We start from the raw sequence: 16,834 nt of genomic DNA on the forward strand, positions 1-16,834 counted from the left end.
TAGTTCAACAAATAAATTAAACAAAATTCTCTTTGTATGTACCAGAGAGTCATGTGTGTAAAATGTGTCCGTTTATTGCTGAGGAAATTCGCGTTAGGTGAAGATAATTTTATATCTGAAGAGTCAATAATAACTTTATGAATGAGTGTTGACGTCAAAGCGAGTATTTTTCATTGCGTAGGCAGGTATATACTTATCCATACATCCGAGACTCAGCCACGCAAATGTAAATAAAATACAGCTATTAATAGTAAAACTTTAATAAACCTGGTATAAAGAAAAATATTTGTAATATGTATGAACTATTTATGGATAAAGGTTTTTAAAGTATGTATTTTAACGTAAACTAAACTTATGTCTATGATCTATATTCACATAATTTACACTTTGAGACGTTTAATAAATTCGAATAATTATGCTGTCATTGTGCTTGCGACGATATCGTGTATAACACAGTGGCGTCGACGTTAGCGGTTAAATCCCTGTGTTATCTCATAATTATGTACTAGAAATAATAGGTAAATACTTAAAAATATTTTGTTTCTTGAGAAGGTCGTAGAAAGTTTACATGTAACGTGTGACCTGTTTCCCATATACGTTTGATAGTTACTTAAATAAAATGATATGTTATATTAGAATTGTTGGTCGTGTTGTGTACTTTGAGCGGGAGTTAGCAGAAATCTCCCTCATTGAGGGGTTCGTCCTCCTTTTTGTCGTAGACCAGAGTCTTGTATATGACATCTTCGAAGTGCAGCGCGTTCAGTCCCTTGGGTTCCGCCACTTTAATTTTGACGTCGCCGGGGTAGAGGATTTCACCTTTGTTCTTAGTGCAGCCCATCACGAGTGACTTCTGAAGTTTGTCGATGCATGGGATCTCTGAATGAATAAATAAGAAAGTGTTAAAATATACTCTACATCTTACAGTTTCCGACTTATTTAAAAGTTTGAAAGCGCATCCTCCATGCTACAGGAGGATGTTTGATGGATTATCTCTGACTAATCCAATTACGTATACTTTTAGGTTTTTGTAGTACATATTTAATTATTATTTAATTTTGTACACCGAACATGTTACTTCTTTATCCTATTCAGAAAGATTGGAAAGTCATGTCATGAGAGTATGGTGTTTGTTTTAACTCAGACTAAACACACATCAGATAAAAACCGATGCGGGAGTAACATGTGGCATCTATTTAAACTTTCTACAATGTTGTTATGTCAGGAAATAATTATTATATTGATTGGCGTGTCTATCATTTAACCGACACAGTTTCAAAACAAGGCAGGACATAATAATATTTTTTTTAACCGATACTATTGATTGAGCACGTAAAAACAAAAACGCCAATGCTCTGTCAGTCAGTACAAGATATAAGACAAAGGCCCTTAATAAAACTCCATCACAGATCAATTAACACGTACAAGTTATGTATAGTTGATTATCTTGTAACCTTTTGAATATTTAGATTTTCTGTGTTAATTAATTTTTGCTAATATTTAAAATGCCAAATTGAGTTTGTTAAACGTTTGCAGTAATACTACTAACATGGTTGTGATAATTAATATTTCGAAAAAGAATAAATGATAAAAATGTAGGAGATACTAAAGAGGCTAGGCTATTATCAGTACCACAGAAATTAAAATTGTTAGTTAGTTTTTATAAAGCTTAAGTTTATACCACGTACCAGAAGTAACGACTTTCTTGATAGGTGTGCCGAGTGCGTTCTCAATAACCCGGACATCTCTCACCAACTGCTGGAACTCAGGCGGAGTCAGCGAGCACACGTGGTCCGTGCCCTTCATCGTCTTCTCTAGAGTTATGTGCTTCTCCAGAACCTGGGTAACAAAGGGATTGGATGAATAATTGTATATTACTAACTGTTCCCCGCGGTTACACTCGAGGGAACTACTTCTCGCATAAGGATATAAAAGTAACTCATGTCTAGGCTCCAGAAGTCTAGACTATTTGTGTCCACAATAATTAAATCGCATCAGTTGTGGAACAGGCCCGGGGAAATAAACCTTTTGATGAGTCATCTATCAGCCAGTCATTAGCAGGAAATGTATATTTTTTGTCCCTATTCTATAAAAACAACGTGAGGCAACAGAAAACGTAATCTGTGTTGTAATCGCATGCTGTTACATACAATTCCATTATAAAAGCTTGTCAATATACCACCTTAGTAATAATATAACTATTTTAATACATAAACTGATAGGGTATATTTTTCATGTTATAAATGTTCATTTTTATCCACGTATCTTTGTTAAAATAACGTAGATGCCTAGTTGTATACAATTGGTATTTATTGCCCTACAATACCTATATATTTCAGTCGAACAAAGACTAGTAAAGTTTGATGATAATGATTCTGTGTACCTATCGACAATATCAAAATAAACCTTATCGCAACAGTGGCTATATAATTTCGACATCTTTTTCGATAAACCGTACTTTATTATCTAAACACGCTATCACACAACATAAATATAACAGCAGACAGACGTAAAACCACGTATAACTACAATATTAGATACATATTATATACCTACAAAAGCCTGAAATAAATAGATTTACCTTTAGTGCGCGTGCGCGTTACCTTTGAGTAAAACAGTGGTCTAAAAATGTGTGATCTAAATGTAAGCAATAACAATCTCACACAAAACTTTAATAACATTTTAAACGATGGCCAAAAGTTTTTGTGTGTGCCATTGCTTATTTCTAGCTATTCAATAAACAATGTAATTATCGACTTATTGGCATATTCAACATGGACTCTCGCCCCGATTGCATTGTACAACATAATTAATTGCATTCGTGACATCGCTAATTGTATGTACTTAATTAAAATAAAATTGAAGTACCTTTGCTCCCAAAGCGACTGAGGCCAGCGCGACAGCAGTGCCAACCTCCTGCCCAGAGTATCCAATTGGTATATCAAAAGTGTTCATGTAGTCTTGGATCACAGTCAAGTTGCAGTCTTCATAAGGCACGGGGTACGCCGATATACAATGCAGCAAGCAGAAGTTCTTATGTTGAGCAGAAATTATATCATAGATAGTCTTCACTGCAGACTTATCGACCATCCCCGTAGAGATAATGAGTGGAACATTTTTCGAAGCAGCATACTTCAAAAACAGCAAATTATTTGAGTCACCTGACCCAATTTTAATGAATGGAGCCTTTATGTTGACCAAAAAGTCGAAGGAAACCTGAAATATTATGAAAACATATTTTTAAATATTGCTGTATAATTTGTTATGATTGCAGAAAATAATAATATGAGCTTTATTGAATGACAGTCATTCATCTGGCCTGTTGGCATAATGTATTGAGTTTTACAATACAGTCTGTTTTTAATAATAAAGCTTATGCGATATTGAACTACATATTTGCTTTCTAAACCAGTACAAGTTAGTAGTTAGTTAGCGTACGTTAGCAATTTCTACTGCCTTTAATAATGGATTTGAGAGTATGAAGCGTGAAAGTGTTCGTACAGCCACATATTGCTAACATACTTTGTTCTCTGTCGTATTCATTTGAATGCGCAACTAATGGCAGCGTAGCTATCAGCAGTGATACATAAATCTGTTTACGCATTGCAACTAAATTAAGCGTCTACGAAAATATTTTAGGCCATAATTTTCTTAACTTTACTGATTTAAGACTTGTGATCAGTGAACGAATACATCGGCTTAATGAACCGCGTCTGGTTAACGTTGATAAAAGCTAATTAAAGTATGAAGAGATAACTCACCATGTCCATAGCCGATGCCGTGCATAATATGCCAACTTCATGTGCATATTTGAACAATTCCCTGTATTGGCTCTCCGAGAACTCCAGGTGGCGTTTGTGTTCACCATAAGTCTTGCCCCAAGAATTGGGGTTATCGTACGGTCGCTCCAAGTATTTCTTTGTGAATTTCTCGTTGAGACACGTCTTTTGAAACTTGACACAGTTGGCACCTGCATCCTGTAATGTCAATTAACAAACATACAACAGTGTACACATGTATTATACTAGGCAGGTATATGAATGCTATGTGCTAAAACTTTTTACAATTCTATGTTGACTGTGATAATGAAAATCTTATTAGGTAAGCCGGGTTTATTTTGTTTTGATGACATCATCTGTACAAACAAGATTAATAACAGGAAAATTTCACAGTATCACGATATTTTGTGATATAATCCAGTGTTAAAAGTAGATTTGGAAAGTAGGAGGCTAAGCTACACATCTTTGTAAATACTAAGGTGTTGATTACGAAACGAAACGCAAGCAAGAAGACATAAGATGAAATTATTGTGTAGACAGCGAAGGCATCCAAATTAGGTCTGTTTAATTAAAGTATCTACAATAGACCAATAGTAATGGGATACATCAAGGCTTAGGTGTCCGGTAGTTATCTATTGTGTAACTTTGCAAAGCACAATTCATTGTTCAATACTAATTCCACTCGAAGTCCATTGTAGTGAATGTCCGTTTTTCTTTGTTGTGTTTTCAATGTAAACAAAGCGCACAAATGTTTTCCGGCAACTAAGTATTTGTATGGAAAAGTAGCTTACCTTAGCGGCTTTTATTAGCTTTTTTGCTATTTCGATGTCTCCTTGATGGTTTTGTCCGACTTCCGCGATGATGAAGCACGGATTGTTGCCGCCAACTTTGACATCTTCGTTTATCTTCACTTCTACCATGTTGATGTCACGCTCGTTCCATAAAAACAAACAAAGCGAAACCGGCTTCGGTTCCGACGGCGCGCTGGCTCTACACTGGCACTGTGCAGCGAAGGTTTATCGACCTCTCGCTCAAGATCAAATCGGATAAATAAGGTCAATTCAATATAAAGCGGGCAGCTCGTTGCGCGGCGGCCGCTCGAGTGTGCGCGCCCGCGCCGCCGCCGCGTACCCGCACCCACTCCGCATGATAATTGATAAAACCTGTAGGTATGTACATGCCACTGTGTTCATGACCACCGGCGTGTCCTCCCGAAGGTAAAAATACACAGACAGTATATTAAAATATATTATTTATTGCACATAAATAGCATTTCTTGACTCTTATATAAACAAAGAAAATAACATTATTAAGTATGTACAGAAGCTCCAGTCTTTGTTTTCAATTTAAGAATGTTTACATTTGCACTGATTATAATTATTCATGGTCAAACATCGCACGAGGCCATTTTAGCGATATCATTGTGATTTTTGAACCTATCGCCAAGTGCACGGTTGACTTTCGACTCGGTGGGTTTGCCGAGGTAGTTGGAGATGTAGCGGCCCGCCTCCATGAGCTTGACGAGGTCTACGTGCGTGTTGACGCCCAGCCCGTACAGGAAGTACACCAGGTCCTCCGTGGCGAGGTTGCCGCTTGCACCGCGCGCGTACGGACACCCGCCCAGCCCCGAGATAGACGAGTCCACGGTTTTAATTCCATACTGCAAAAACAAGTTATGCTAAGAGGCTTGTCGGATGACGTAACTAGAAACATGCGGGTGTGTGCTGTAGTTAAGACACTGGTCAACATCATATTATTTTGATATACTTTTACAACGCTTTCAGCTGTTCTAGATAAGAACTGATAATTTTTATCAGCGGCAATGGTAACGAAGTCTTTATGTTGAGTATTTACAAACTTGAAGAGGTCTGATAAGTATACTTCTAGAATTGCTATTATTTATTCAAGCAGCTTGGGTACACCATAAGTAGTTTTATCTGTATAGAAATAGGCACATATCACGTAGTACTAAACGGTCGGTATGGACACATTGTATGCTATCGGTTAATAAAAGTGTAATAACGTGTACATTCTAAAATAATTTATCATACAGCAATAAGGAAATGTGTGCTATTAGACTATTTGTTACTGTGGGGCAATATCACTCAATATGTAGACCACAGCAATCATAGCGACCTGCCCTCATTTCGTCACGAATTTTGTGCGCTGATAAAATTCCATTTTGACTTTATTGAGCCTAATACTGATGGTTGACCGTAGGTCGTTATTCGACTTATAACTACTTAATAAAAGTTAAATATTTGGTATGAGTAATAACTATCCAAACGCAGACATCAGTCATATCGGATAAAATTAAATATGTCACTGTATCGTCACTGAAAAAGTTTGTCCTTGTTCACAAACGACGAAAACAAACTAAAGATAAAGGTCACCTAGAAATGAGCATAAAGATACACGCACTCTACTGCCAACTGAATATAAAAAAAATCATCTATCATTAATAACCGTTGTAGTGCTTTACCAGAAGCATTTGATACAGTCAATCACGTCATAGTTACCTCTAATCCAGCCAGAAGGTTCGACAAAGCCTGTCCATATGTGTCGTGGAAGTGGAGAGCCAGTTGTTCAGGCTTAGCGACCGTCAGAACTTCACGCATCAGGCGCTGGACGGAGCCCGCAGTGCCCACGCCTATGGTGTCCCCCAAGGAGACCTCATAGCACCCCATCTCAAAAAGCTGTTCTGTTATCTGTTAAGACAAATTCTATATATTATTGAAACGTAGATTTACGCTATATGTGTACGATCCAAAATGAAATTACATATAATAATTAAATGCATTTATGAAGGTAACATAATTCCGTTCCAAAATCTCAATTCCTACTTGTCTTCACTTGTACCTATGTATAAAACTGCATAATATGTATATAGCCTCCTATCCTATTTGCATCTTGTTAGGTATTCCTTTGAATTAAACATTACATCTAAGTTTACCTACCACTTTAAATGCATTACGTGCACATCAATATGGAATGCAAGCATTTGATACATTTTATGGTTGTAAATAATAGTAGTGATACAATGTTTTGTCTGGCTTTCTGTTGTACCTATTATAAGAACATTGACTATGTGAGTTGGCTTATGTTTATGAATGTTTTTTCATGATTAGAACTGTTTTCGTAAACAGTCAAGTGGAATGACGGGTAATATTATTTTTCCGTATTGTTATATTTTTCAGAACTGTAAGCTGTATTGTTAACAGATGCTAAGGTGCACGATGTCATACGAATGATAAGAATTATTGTTACTTACATAAAAATCGTGCGGGTATTGTTCGGCATTCGCAAATGACGTAAGAAATTGTTTACATTACATAAATCAAGTTTTTTCATAAACAACGCTCAACATTCGGAATTTTAAACATTTTATACTGCGATCTAAAAACACCTGTTGCATGTGTTTCAAAATTTCGCAAAATAATTCACTTTTAGTTCGATTGAATAAATTGTATTGAGGGACAATAATGGTTGAACTGCATTCAATACTTGGAATGGTTTTGATTCAAAAATTATGATTTACCTTGGCAATGCCTTTCGGATGTATCGGTCCGTCATAAGGACAACCCACGACGCAGGACACGTAGCCTCGAACCCTAAGGCCGTCCTTCACAGCCTGATCGGCGACTAGTTTGAACCTCTTTAACCCTTCTTCTACGGAACAGTTCAGATTCTTCTGTGAGAACCCCTCAGAGCCTGCTGGGAATATTGCGACCTCTTCTACATTGCATTGTCGCTGTATGGAAAGAATATGACAAGAAAATGTTTAGCGAAGTCAATAAGGCATTAACTACTTAGAAATATTATAACAGTCTACTGTTAAAAGACCTTACAGCAGTGTCATATCCCTTCAAATTTGGTACTAGTACTGGGTAGTTTACTCCAGGGGCTCTCGGAAGGTTCTTCATGACATCGACACCATCGCTCATTTGTTTCACCCATTTTGGACTCACGAAACTGTTGGCAGAATTTTTGATTACTCATCAATCGATCTAAAAATAAAGCTAACATGCCAGTTAAAGCCGGAACAAAGTCGGATTTTTCAACTTTGTGACCTGATACCTATTGGTAAAAAAATACGCGACGCTATACTTTCTAATTTTCAAATCTACTTTTTATCTAATTTGCTAAAAAATATTTCGACCATCGGCTAATGATTTATTGTATAAAAGGCCGCCAAAGGTTTCTATTATCTAATTGGACTGGTAGGAACCAAAAATGTTTTAATTACGACGTAGAAATTAGAATCAGAACAGCGCTAATTAATCGGAAATGTTTCTTAATTAGTAGTAGTCTTTAACCCAACACCTTAAGAACTAACTTGTGAAGCCGATAACGACGTAACTTCGATATGTTGTTACCACGACAAACTGTTTAAACAATGACAAGTTTCATAACGCAATGAGACGTAGGTAAAGTAACTTGATAGCTCGGAAATGTATTTGAGCGTTAACTAATTACAACGCTTTGTGATGCTAAGAACGCTGATGTTAAGAGTAAAGATTATACCACAGCGTTGTTACATAAGGCATGTACAACGAAGATACCATCTACTTTACGTGACTTTGCATAAATTTGAACCTCTCATTTTTACACTTCAGATGTAGAAAAAATAACAAATTTTATTATATTTAAGTCTGCGACTATGCGATCCACTCTTTCCGTTACTGATTATGATCTTACTCTCAGTTGTTTGATTACAGTAGTACCGATTTATTTAGTCTGCGTAAATGGAATGGACTTTAAAGTCTAGGGCACTCTAGAGATACCATTATTTACGATAGTAAAAGGATCCCACTACCGTTTGATAGAGATTGGCAATTCTTGACAGAACTATACATCCTAATAGAGGTCCTGTATTTAACGTGTTTACAAAAAGGCTGCAATATTTTCAAAATGTTTTTAATGTTCTATGATCAAACTGAAAAAACACCTAAAATATTGATATTGAAGATATAGAAAGCAGCACACACAGCAGCATATACAGTTTACATAAACAAGTTTATAGGGGGACTAAATAAATAAATAAAGGACTAAATAGGGTGGTATATAACGGTTAACATAGGGGAAGTAGATAAGAGATTACATAGATATCATCTCAGACGCAGGACGCCCACTACTGATCATAGGCCTCCCCCTTAGATCTCCACAGATATCTGTTGGAGGCGACCTGCATCCAGCGTCTTCTGATGATCTTTATAAGCCACTTTGCTGGTGGACAGACAACCTTATCACTAGGGCTTTCAATACCGGTATTACGGGGTCCCGTAATACCGTGATCACGGATATATTTTGGTATTTTTTCAATACCGGTATTGAGGAGCCAATACCGTGATTACGGTATTACAATCTTTTTATAATTTTAATTATTGTGGTTTGTTGTGATAAGTAGCAGGAAGTTGTATTAAATAAGATGAATATCTACGACTCGTAAGATGTATGTAGTTTTATCTCCAGCATACCCGCCCGCTGATAGTTCTTCAGCAGGGGTTTGTCTCCCTTTTTGAAGAACAGGACGACAACACTCCTACTCCACGCCTCTGGAGTTCTCCCTTCAAACAGGACGGCATTAAAAAGCTTCTGGAGCTCCCCCAGTACGGGCTTAGCTCCTGCTTTTAATAGCTCTGTTGTAATGCCATCCTCGCCAGGGGCTTTTCCATTTTTGAGCTGTCTCAGAGCGATCTCGATTTCGCCGCTGCTGACTTCTGGCAGGTCTTCGGTGAAATGGCGTGTTAATGTGGCTCTAGAATCCTCATTTCCGGGATAAGGTCGAGATGCATGCGATGCATATAACCGGCTCTAGAAGTTTTCCACTTCCGAAAAGACTGCCGGCACCGAAGAAATGACTTCTCCACTTGTTGTGGTCAGCTTCGTTAAGTGGTTTCTTCCAAGAGATTGTACGAATACCTTTGACCCCCAATGTCAAGAGTATTGGAGCACCGGAGGTGCCGCTAGAGCTAGAGCCCGCTTAGCTGACGAGGCGGGTTTTCACGTCGTTTCTTCATAAGCCCTGACGCTGCATATTACAGAATCTCGAACCTTCCTCCCTGAGGATCCGAACCACATATTCGTGGTTCTGGTTAACGTCTGTTGTGGTTTCCACGGCGGCAAATCGGTTCTCCAAATTTGACTGGAACGTTTCAGATCCTGACATGGTTTGGAGCAGTGTTGGTCGGAGCCTGGCCTTCATCAGACGGAAACGTTCGGCCTTGAAGTTGATATTCAGAGAGCCTCGGACAAGTCGGTGATCGCTACCGGTGTTAAACCTATTGATCACGGAGACGTCTCTGACTATGTGCTTCTTGTTCGTCATGATGAAGTCAATCTCATTTTTATTCATAGTGTCGGGGCTATGATTGGACGCTTTTTGAAATTAAAGGATTGTGTTTTAAAAGTTTTAATCGATCTAAAATTAAACTCCGATTTCGAATTAGACGAATTCGATTTGACAATATTAAAAAATGTTTACAACAGCCTTTCTGTAGTCAAAGTAACTATATTAGTTTGTAAACGGGGTGCCAATTTACTAAAAGCGGATATTGCGCTAAAATGTATGTTGACGAAGTTAGATGGTCAAGCTAATGACTAAGCCAAAATCTTGCAAAAGCACTTTTAATATCTGGAGTATTGCAATATTTGCATGACCGACAATACCGTGATCACGGTATTGAAATTTCTAATACCGGTATTGATACCGGTATTGAAAAAATCCGGTATTTGAAAGCCCTACTTATCACATTAGTTTACAAAGGCATAAGAGCATAGGGATATTACATAGGGCACTATTTTTGAGAATCACTATTGCTAAGCTTTTTTTTATATTCATTTTATTGCATTTTTTGCACATTTTACACAAATTGGTGAAAGTTTTAATCAACTCAACGGTTGAAATTTTATTTCAATAGTGAATAAGCTATTTGGTATTTAGCTAGTTTTCCTGTCTCAAATAAAAACAATAGCTTTTAAATTCATGACCGTGGAATGCGAATGAATGCTAATTAACTGTTACACAAGACTGAAGCATAAAATTAATTACTTAGTAGATATAACAGCACAAAAAATGGTGATTGCCTCATGTTAAGTCATTTTCTAACATAATAAAGTAGGAAAACTGTGTTTAAGAGTAAAGTCAACTGGTTGAATTAATATTAATTGGATTGGAAAGAAATCAAGAACAGCTTTTTTTGTTATAATTAATTATGCACCCAGTATTTAATATTCATCTACAGCCCATTTCAGTATGTACTACAATCTTCATGTGACTTTTTATATAAAAATCTAAATTATAAGACAAAGTCCGTCTTAAAAACATTACTTTAAGTAGTAGTTTACTTAACTAAAATGTATTTGTGTAAAAAGTTCCTTCAAGATTGTTTACTTCTAGATAGATAAGTGTACTCAAACAGTGTGGCTGGCTAAATTACAAGATAAAACTTCATCTATTGCTATTGAATATGTATAAAATGAAGTATTTACCTACTATATAAGCATACCTGGCTGATTCAATATCTTTTATTCCAGCCGCAGCTATTTTATTTATGAGTTCTATTTTGATATCTGTAGGAACGAATTTAGATTCATTTTGCAAGCCATCCCTCGGGCCCACCTCGTAAATTCGAACTTGCGGTGCTACTGTACTCTGAAAACATTGCAGGGATTTTAGAAAACAAAAAAACCTCACCATAATAATGTTGACTTTCCAATAATAACTCATTCAAGCCACATAAATAAGTTTATTTTCTGAGCAATGAACTTAAAAATATATAATTTTACATACTTACAAGACTACGTTGAGTTATAGTTTTCACAAGTTTTCTGTTTATTGATTTAGCAATGTTCATTTTAATTACTTTTTTTTACGTAACAATAACTACCTAAATATCACACAGTATACGCGGTCTGTAGATCGTCATCTACTTTTGTTATCAACCAGTATCAATCGCTGGAATGTCATTTTTGTTTTAATTTGTTTAGAGTTTTGATAAGAAAACGGCCTCTGAACATCTTTACTTACTCAGCAGAACTGTCATTTTCGATGTTTGAATTTGAAATAGACACATTGAACATGATAACTTTTCTATTTTCAATAATTATATTGAAATCAACCATGTAATACTAAATATTGACTTACTAAAATTAAGTATTTTACTGTTAAACTAATAAACATAATTATAAATTAACTTTTTGTCTAACGACGACAAGATCCTTCGTTTAGTTAGCGTGGCGGCGTCCTATCCTACCTATGTCCATCGTGTTGTCACTTTGCTGTCACTGTCAATTTCCAACTGAACATTGTGTTCCTTGCGGCATTTTTGTCGAAATAATTTTGGAATAAAATACTAAATAAAACACGATTTTTACAATGGGTTGAGTACTGAATTAGTTTTGAAGACTAACTTTTATAGTACGAAACATGTTTTAACTTATAATTTAATATTTTCAGCCGTGAACAGTGCCACGTCTTTCGTGTTATCATCAATTTTGACCCTGCTCATATTTTCCGGAATGCAGATGTACAAACCACTTCTGATAAGATCACCAATTACTATAATATTTGGTGGTTACCTTGGGTCCCTGATGTTCTTATTCTTCGTTACCGTATCCTTTTTATAAACATTAACGAAAGAATCTAATTAGCCGACCCCTAAGTTGTTTACAAAGCTACCTTCACTTCCTACTATTGCTTTATAAACTGAGATACTAATGCCCGTTTTCACCAACGAATACCTAAATTTAGGGAGCATTTACGGAACACTTAATAAGAATTTCATTTTCACCAAAGCCTAGGTGTCAAATTATAACCTTAAAATTTGACTTCAACTTGGGGGCCCGATTGATGCCTGCTTAAACAACCCCTATCATTATCATTACAGAATACAAACATATTTTGAACCGTGGATAGTGAAATGTACCTTTATATGTTATGTAACACCAAAAATACCATGTTTAAAAAGCAAAAAAAAAAAAAAAAATTCAACGTAAACTTTTAGAAAGTTTAGAAGCTGTGGAGGTTGTGGATATGTAAAATAATAATCATTAGAAGACCACGTACCTATCTTACGTGAAAGAGCAGATGACTGAGAAATAAGTACGATGATCATGACTTTTTTATAAGACTAGCCGTTTTCCCGCGGTTTCACCCGCGTCCCGTGGGAGCTACTGCCCGCACCGGGATAAAATATAGCCTATGTTACTCGCAGATAATATAGCTTTCTAGTGGTGAAAGAATATTTAAAATCGATCCAGTAGTTTTTGAGTTTATCCATTACAACTAAACAAACAAACATTTTCCTCTTTATAATATTAGTATAGATATAGATTATAGGTTATCACTTGCTATGAATGCACTTGCTAGGTCGTGATGTCGCTGAATTATTCAAAAATAGGTAGTCCTGCATGTCCATAGATATACAGACCATAACAGATGCAAATCTGGTAATCACTGATGTAGTTTCGCGGTGGCCGGGACATCTATAGGCCTATTCAGACCTAAGCGGTATTCGCTACCGTCTACGGCAGAGAAAACCCTGTGGGTATGCGGTAATATGACTGTTCAGACCTAAGCTGTATTCGCTACCACCTGCGACAGAGAAAACCCAGTGGGTATGCGATAATATTACTGTTGATGTTCGGGACGTATGCCGCTGCTGCCGCGCGGTATGTAGGTACTTCTACCCACAGCGGCAGTGAATATCGCTCAGGTCGCTCTAGCCGCGGTAGGTATAGTTATTGGCACGGATATTGACCCCTGACCTTAACCTGCGCAGAAGCCATTTATTGGTTTATTGCCTTGTGTACAGTGCGCAAAGCGATCCCCACTCTTCCGCCGAGAGCTCAATATCCGTGCCGGTAACTATACTTGATACTAAATACCTGAGCGAAACCCGTGCGGTATCTACCTCTACCCACAGCGGCAGCGAATATCGCTCAGGTTTGAATTGGCCTTAAATACCAAAACTGCAGTAGATACCGATGATTCGAAAATGGTGAATATGGAGGAGCCTATCTCCTAGGTGATAGGGGATACCCTCTGGAGGTAAGAAGTAGGCTAATATTGAACATAATAAAATATGTAAATTAAAACAAAGATAGTAAACAAATATTTTAATATTAGTCCTCATATGATGTACCAAACATTATCATCATCCTCCTGCACCAATTCAATTTGAGGTGGGCTGGGCGCAGCATGTTTTTACACGTCTTTCCAATTTCTCGCACCACCTGAAACTAAATAAATATAATAAATGTATAATTTTAACCCCATACTTAAATCCATCAACTCATGGAGAACAAAAATACAATGAAGTCGACAGTAAAACAAGGAACACAGTTGAACGGCAATATCTTATATTATTATACACAGATATTATTCACATTTACCTGTAAACGGTTCCTATCGCATTAAAACTATTTGTAACTGGATCCAAGCTTTGTTTTTGGCTTCGTTCGTGGTCCCATCCGTTTTTTGTTTAATATTGTGTCTCTATAAGACGTCAGCAATTTCACTAGCTTGTCTTTTTCTTCTGCAAGAAAGGTTTATCCTCGTTTTCTCTTCTCTGCCAAAATAAACTTATCTATTCAACAATAATAAACCCAAAATTAACCTCACTCTATGTACACATACACATCAGTCAATTTGACAAACGCGCGAATGACATAGGTAAAAATTCACCTATAGAAAACCTCTTTACTGTTTTATTGCATAAAACATAGCGTAATGTAGTTTAAGTTAAATTAAAATAACATCACAAGAAAAAAAACTCACAGGCTTTAGCAATATATACTCGATAGACGCAGTGTTGCCAGATGATGATTTAGCATTCTCCCCAAATCTCACCCAAAATCCCCCCAAAATGTTAGTGTTTTGAGAAAAAACCCCCAGTAATTAGAAAAACATTTAATTGAAAAGTTTTGGGAAGTTTATTGTAAAAGCGTATACGTTGACCCATGAACGAGTTGCTTACTCTGTGGAGGCGAGTAGCATGTACATCAAGATTATGTTTATTCCTAATAATTTTATGCTATGAACATCAGACATTTGAACAAAGTTAGATATGTTTTTACGAACGTACATTAAATTTTCAAAAATGTGTTGAGAGGCAACAGTCAGAATATTTATTTCTTTGAATTTCTCTCTAAGAGAAACTTTTGGACCCAGATTATAAATGGGTCGAACAGCTCTTTTCTGTAAAATAAATATAGTATCATCGTTCATCGTCGTTCTCCGCACGCAGCATTATTGTGGTAGTGTGTGTATGTTAAATGTATGTAGTGCACTTGGAGAGGCCTATGTCCAGCAGTGGACTGCGATAGGCTGATGATGATGATGATGTGTGTATGTTTTTGTGTGTGGTTCTATGGTGCGTTCAAATTAAGTAGTGAGTAATTTGGTCGTTCAGTCATAAAACTTTTTCGAAAAATCCTCCAAAACCCTCCAAGCCAATTTCAAATCCCCCCGCTGATCCCCCCAAAGGATTCTTCCCCCCAAAAAAACCCCCGTGGGCAGAAAATACCCCCAAATTTGGGGGGAATCCCCCCCATCTGGCATCACTGGATAGACGTTTATTTCTTAAGAAGTAGAGAAAAATCATTTTATCGATAAAATATCGACTTTGCATTATCGTTTGTAGAACTAGTAATCTGTCACTTACTTAAGGGATCCATGTATAAGTGTGGTGAAAATGAATTTAGGTAGGTGTCAAATTGGGAGGGGTCCTTATTAAAAGTAGCTTTTAGATAGGGAAACGGTAAGAGGTTGTTGGTGAAAACGGGCATTACACTATTATCTGACAGAGGAGTTATTGTGTATTGAAAATCCATCTTGACTTTCAGTGAATGAGATCTTGATCCAGTTATAATTGTTACCTCCTATATGATGACACACTACTTGCCATAGCATTATTTCCCATTTATTTTATCACAAACAGTAGACAAAGAAATAAATATTCGTGCATTGTTATTTTTGTATAAAAACTTGTATTGGGAAATGTTTTCATAATAAGAACAGTAATTTCAAAGATTTTCTACCACATCATTTTAAATAACTATATGACTGAGCATATCATATTTTTTTTACTTTTGCATTTTATAAAATTGTTCTCTAAACAATTCAAATCTTTGGTACTTATCGTAATAGTATACTTATTATAATAATAATCATGCAACAACATATTAAAATAACTTTCCTTATATTGTTGAGAGCCATGGCCAGTAAAGCCACGCCCATAACTAGTTAATGAGCATACTACATTGTTGCTATAATTGTTTCAAACAATATCAATATAATTTTCCTGAACCTACCACAGGCCATTGGTAACTTGGAGGCAACTATGTTTGGCAAGAACTTTCAGCTGAAGTTGCCTGAAATAGTCTTGTCTATGGCTATCTCTTTGATTGCTGCCGGCATGGTGCACAGGATCTGTTTCACTACATGGTAAATTATATCCTTTATATTTGAAACAATTTGTATATTCTACACAGCTAATAGAATAAACTTTTATCCATTTTCCTGTGGTTTCACCCGCATTCTGTGGGAACCACTGCTCATACTGGGATAAAATATAGCCTATGATGCACCAGAAGAGTGGTTTTCCAACACTGAAAGAATATAAGAATTTTAAAATCAGGCCAGAAGTCTTCGAGTTTATCCATTACAAACAAAATAATTTTTTTTCCCCTTTATAATATAAGTAGATTCAGAATACTCTAAAAGTAAAGTTTTATAATTTTTTCTGCAAAATTGTGTATTGACCTGGATGCCCTAAATAAATAAATGTACAGTTATGGTAAAGAAAGTAACTCAATTATAATGTATTTTTTTCTTATTTTCAGTTTGATATTCTCCATAATCACAATCTACTACATGAACAAGTTGTCACAAAAAACATATGCGACAGCAGCCCCTGTAGCAGTATCAACCAAAAGTCGACGTCACAAATGAACACATTAAAATAATAAGTGTACTTTTTCTATTATTCAATAAAAAATAATTATAATACAAATTGTTTCATTTTAAAGTGTCTTCATCAAGTTTCATTTAAGTT

The 16,834-nt window shown here is 36.2% G+C and overlaps 4 protein-coding genes and 1 long non-coding RNA gene across 5 annotated transcripts in view; 2 read left to right on the plus strand and 3 right to left on the minus strand.

Annotated features, from left to right (window-relative positions):
- Positions 1-16,834, plus strand: part of LOC110380488 (cullin-associated NEDD8-dissociated protein 1) — a 574,273-nt gene that overhangs the window by 33,634 nt on the left and 523,805 nt on the right. The window lies entirely within an intron of this gene.
- On the minus strand, positions 245-4,872 carry LOC110380482 (sialic acid synthase). Its single transcript, XM_021340488.3, has 5 exons — positions 4,568-4,872; positions 3,759-3,974; positions 2,866-3,213; positions 1,686-1,836; positions 245-876 (listed from the first exon to the last, which is right to left on the minus strand). Exons 1-5 carry the CDS (start codon positions 4,694-4,696, stop codon positions 671-673), a joined length of 1,050 nt encoding a protein of 349 aa, XP_021196163.1. The 5' UTR covers positions 4,697-4,872; the 3' UTR covers positions 245-670.
- Positions 5,011-11,811, minus strand: LOC110380483 (hydroxymethylglutaryl-CoA lyase, mitochondrial). Its single transcript, XM_021340489.3, has 6 exons — positions 11,573-11,811; positions 11,285-11,430; positions 7,625-7,748; positions 7,315-7,527; positions 6,296-6,484; positions 5,011-5,436 (listed from the first exon to the last, which is right to left on the minus strand). Exons 1-6 carry the CDS (start codon positions 11,630-11,632, stop codon positions 5,164-5,166), a joined length of 1,005 nt encoding a protein of 334 aa, XP_021196164.3. The 5' UTR covers positions 11,633-11,811; the 3' UTR covers positions 5,011-5,163.
- Positions 11,996-16,792, plus strand: LOC110380484 (protein KRTCAP2 homolog). The gene is made up of 4 exons (XM_021340490.3): positions 11,996-12,157; positions 12,235-12,389; positions 16,097-16,224; positions 16,623-16,792. The coding sequence occupies exons 1-4, from the start codon at positions 12,154-12,156 to the stop codon at positions 16,729-16,731; spliced, it is 396 nt and encodes a 131-aa protein (XP_021196165.3). The 5' UTR covers positions 11,996-12,153; the 3' UTR covers positions 16,732-16,792.
- LOC135119306 (uncharacterized) lies at positions 13,883-14,833 on the minus strand. Its single transcript, XR_010278156.1, has 2 exons — positions 14,172-14,833; positions 13,883-14,018 (listed from the first exon to the last, which is right to left on the minus strand). It is a non-coding gene; the product is annotated as an uncharacterized LOC135119306 (long non-coding RNA).

This window comes from Helicoverpa armigera, chromosome 3 (genome assembly GCF_030705265.1).
Source record: "Helicoverpa armigera isolate CAAS_96S chromosome 3, ASM3070526v1, whole genome shotgun sequence".
Lineage (NCBI taxonomy): Eukaryota > Metazoa > Arthropoda > Insecta > Lepidoptera > Noctuidae > Helicoverpa > Helicoverpa armigera.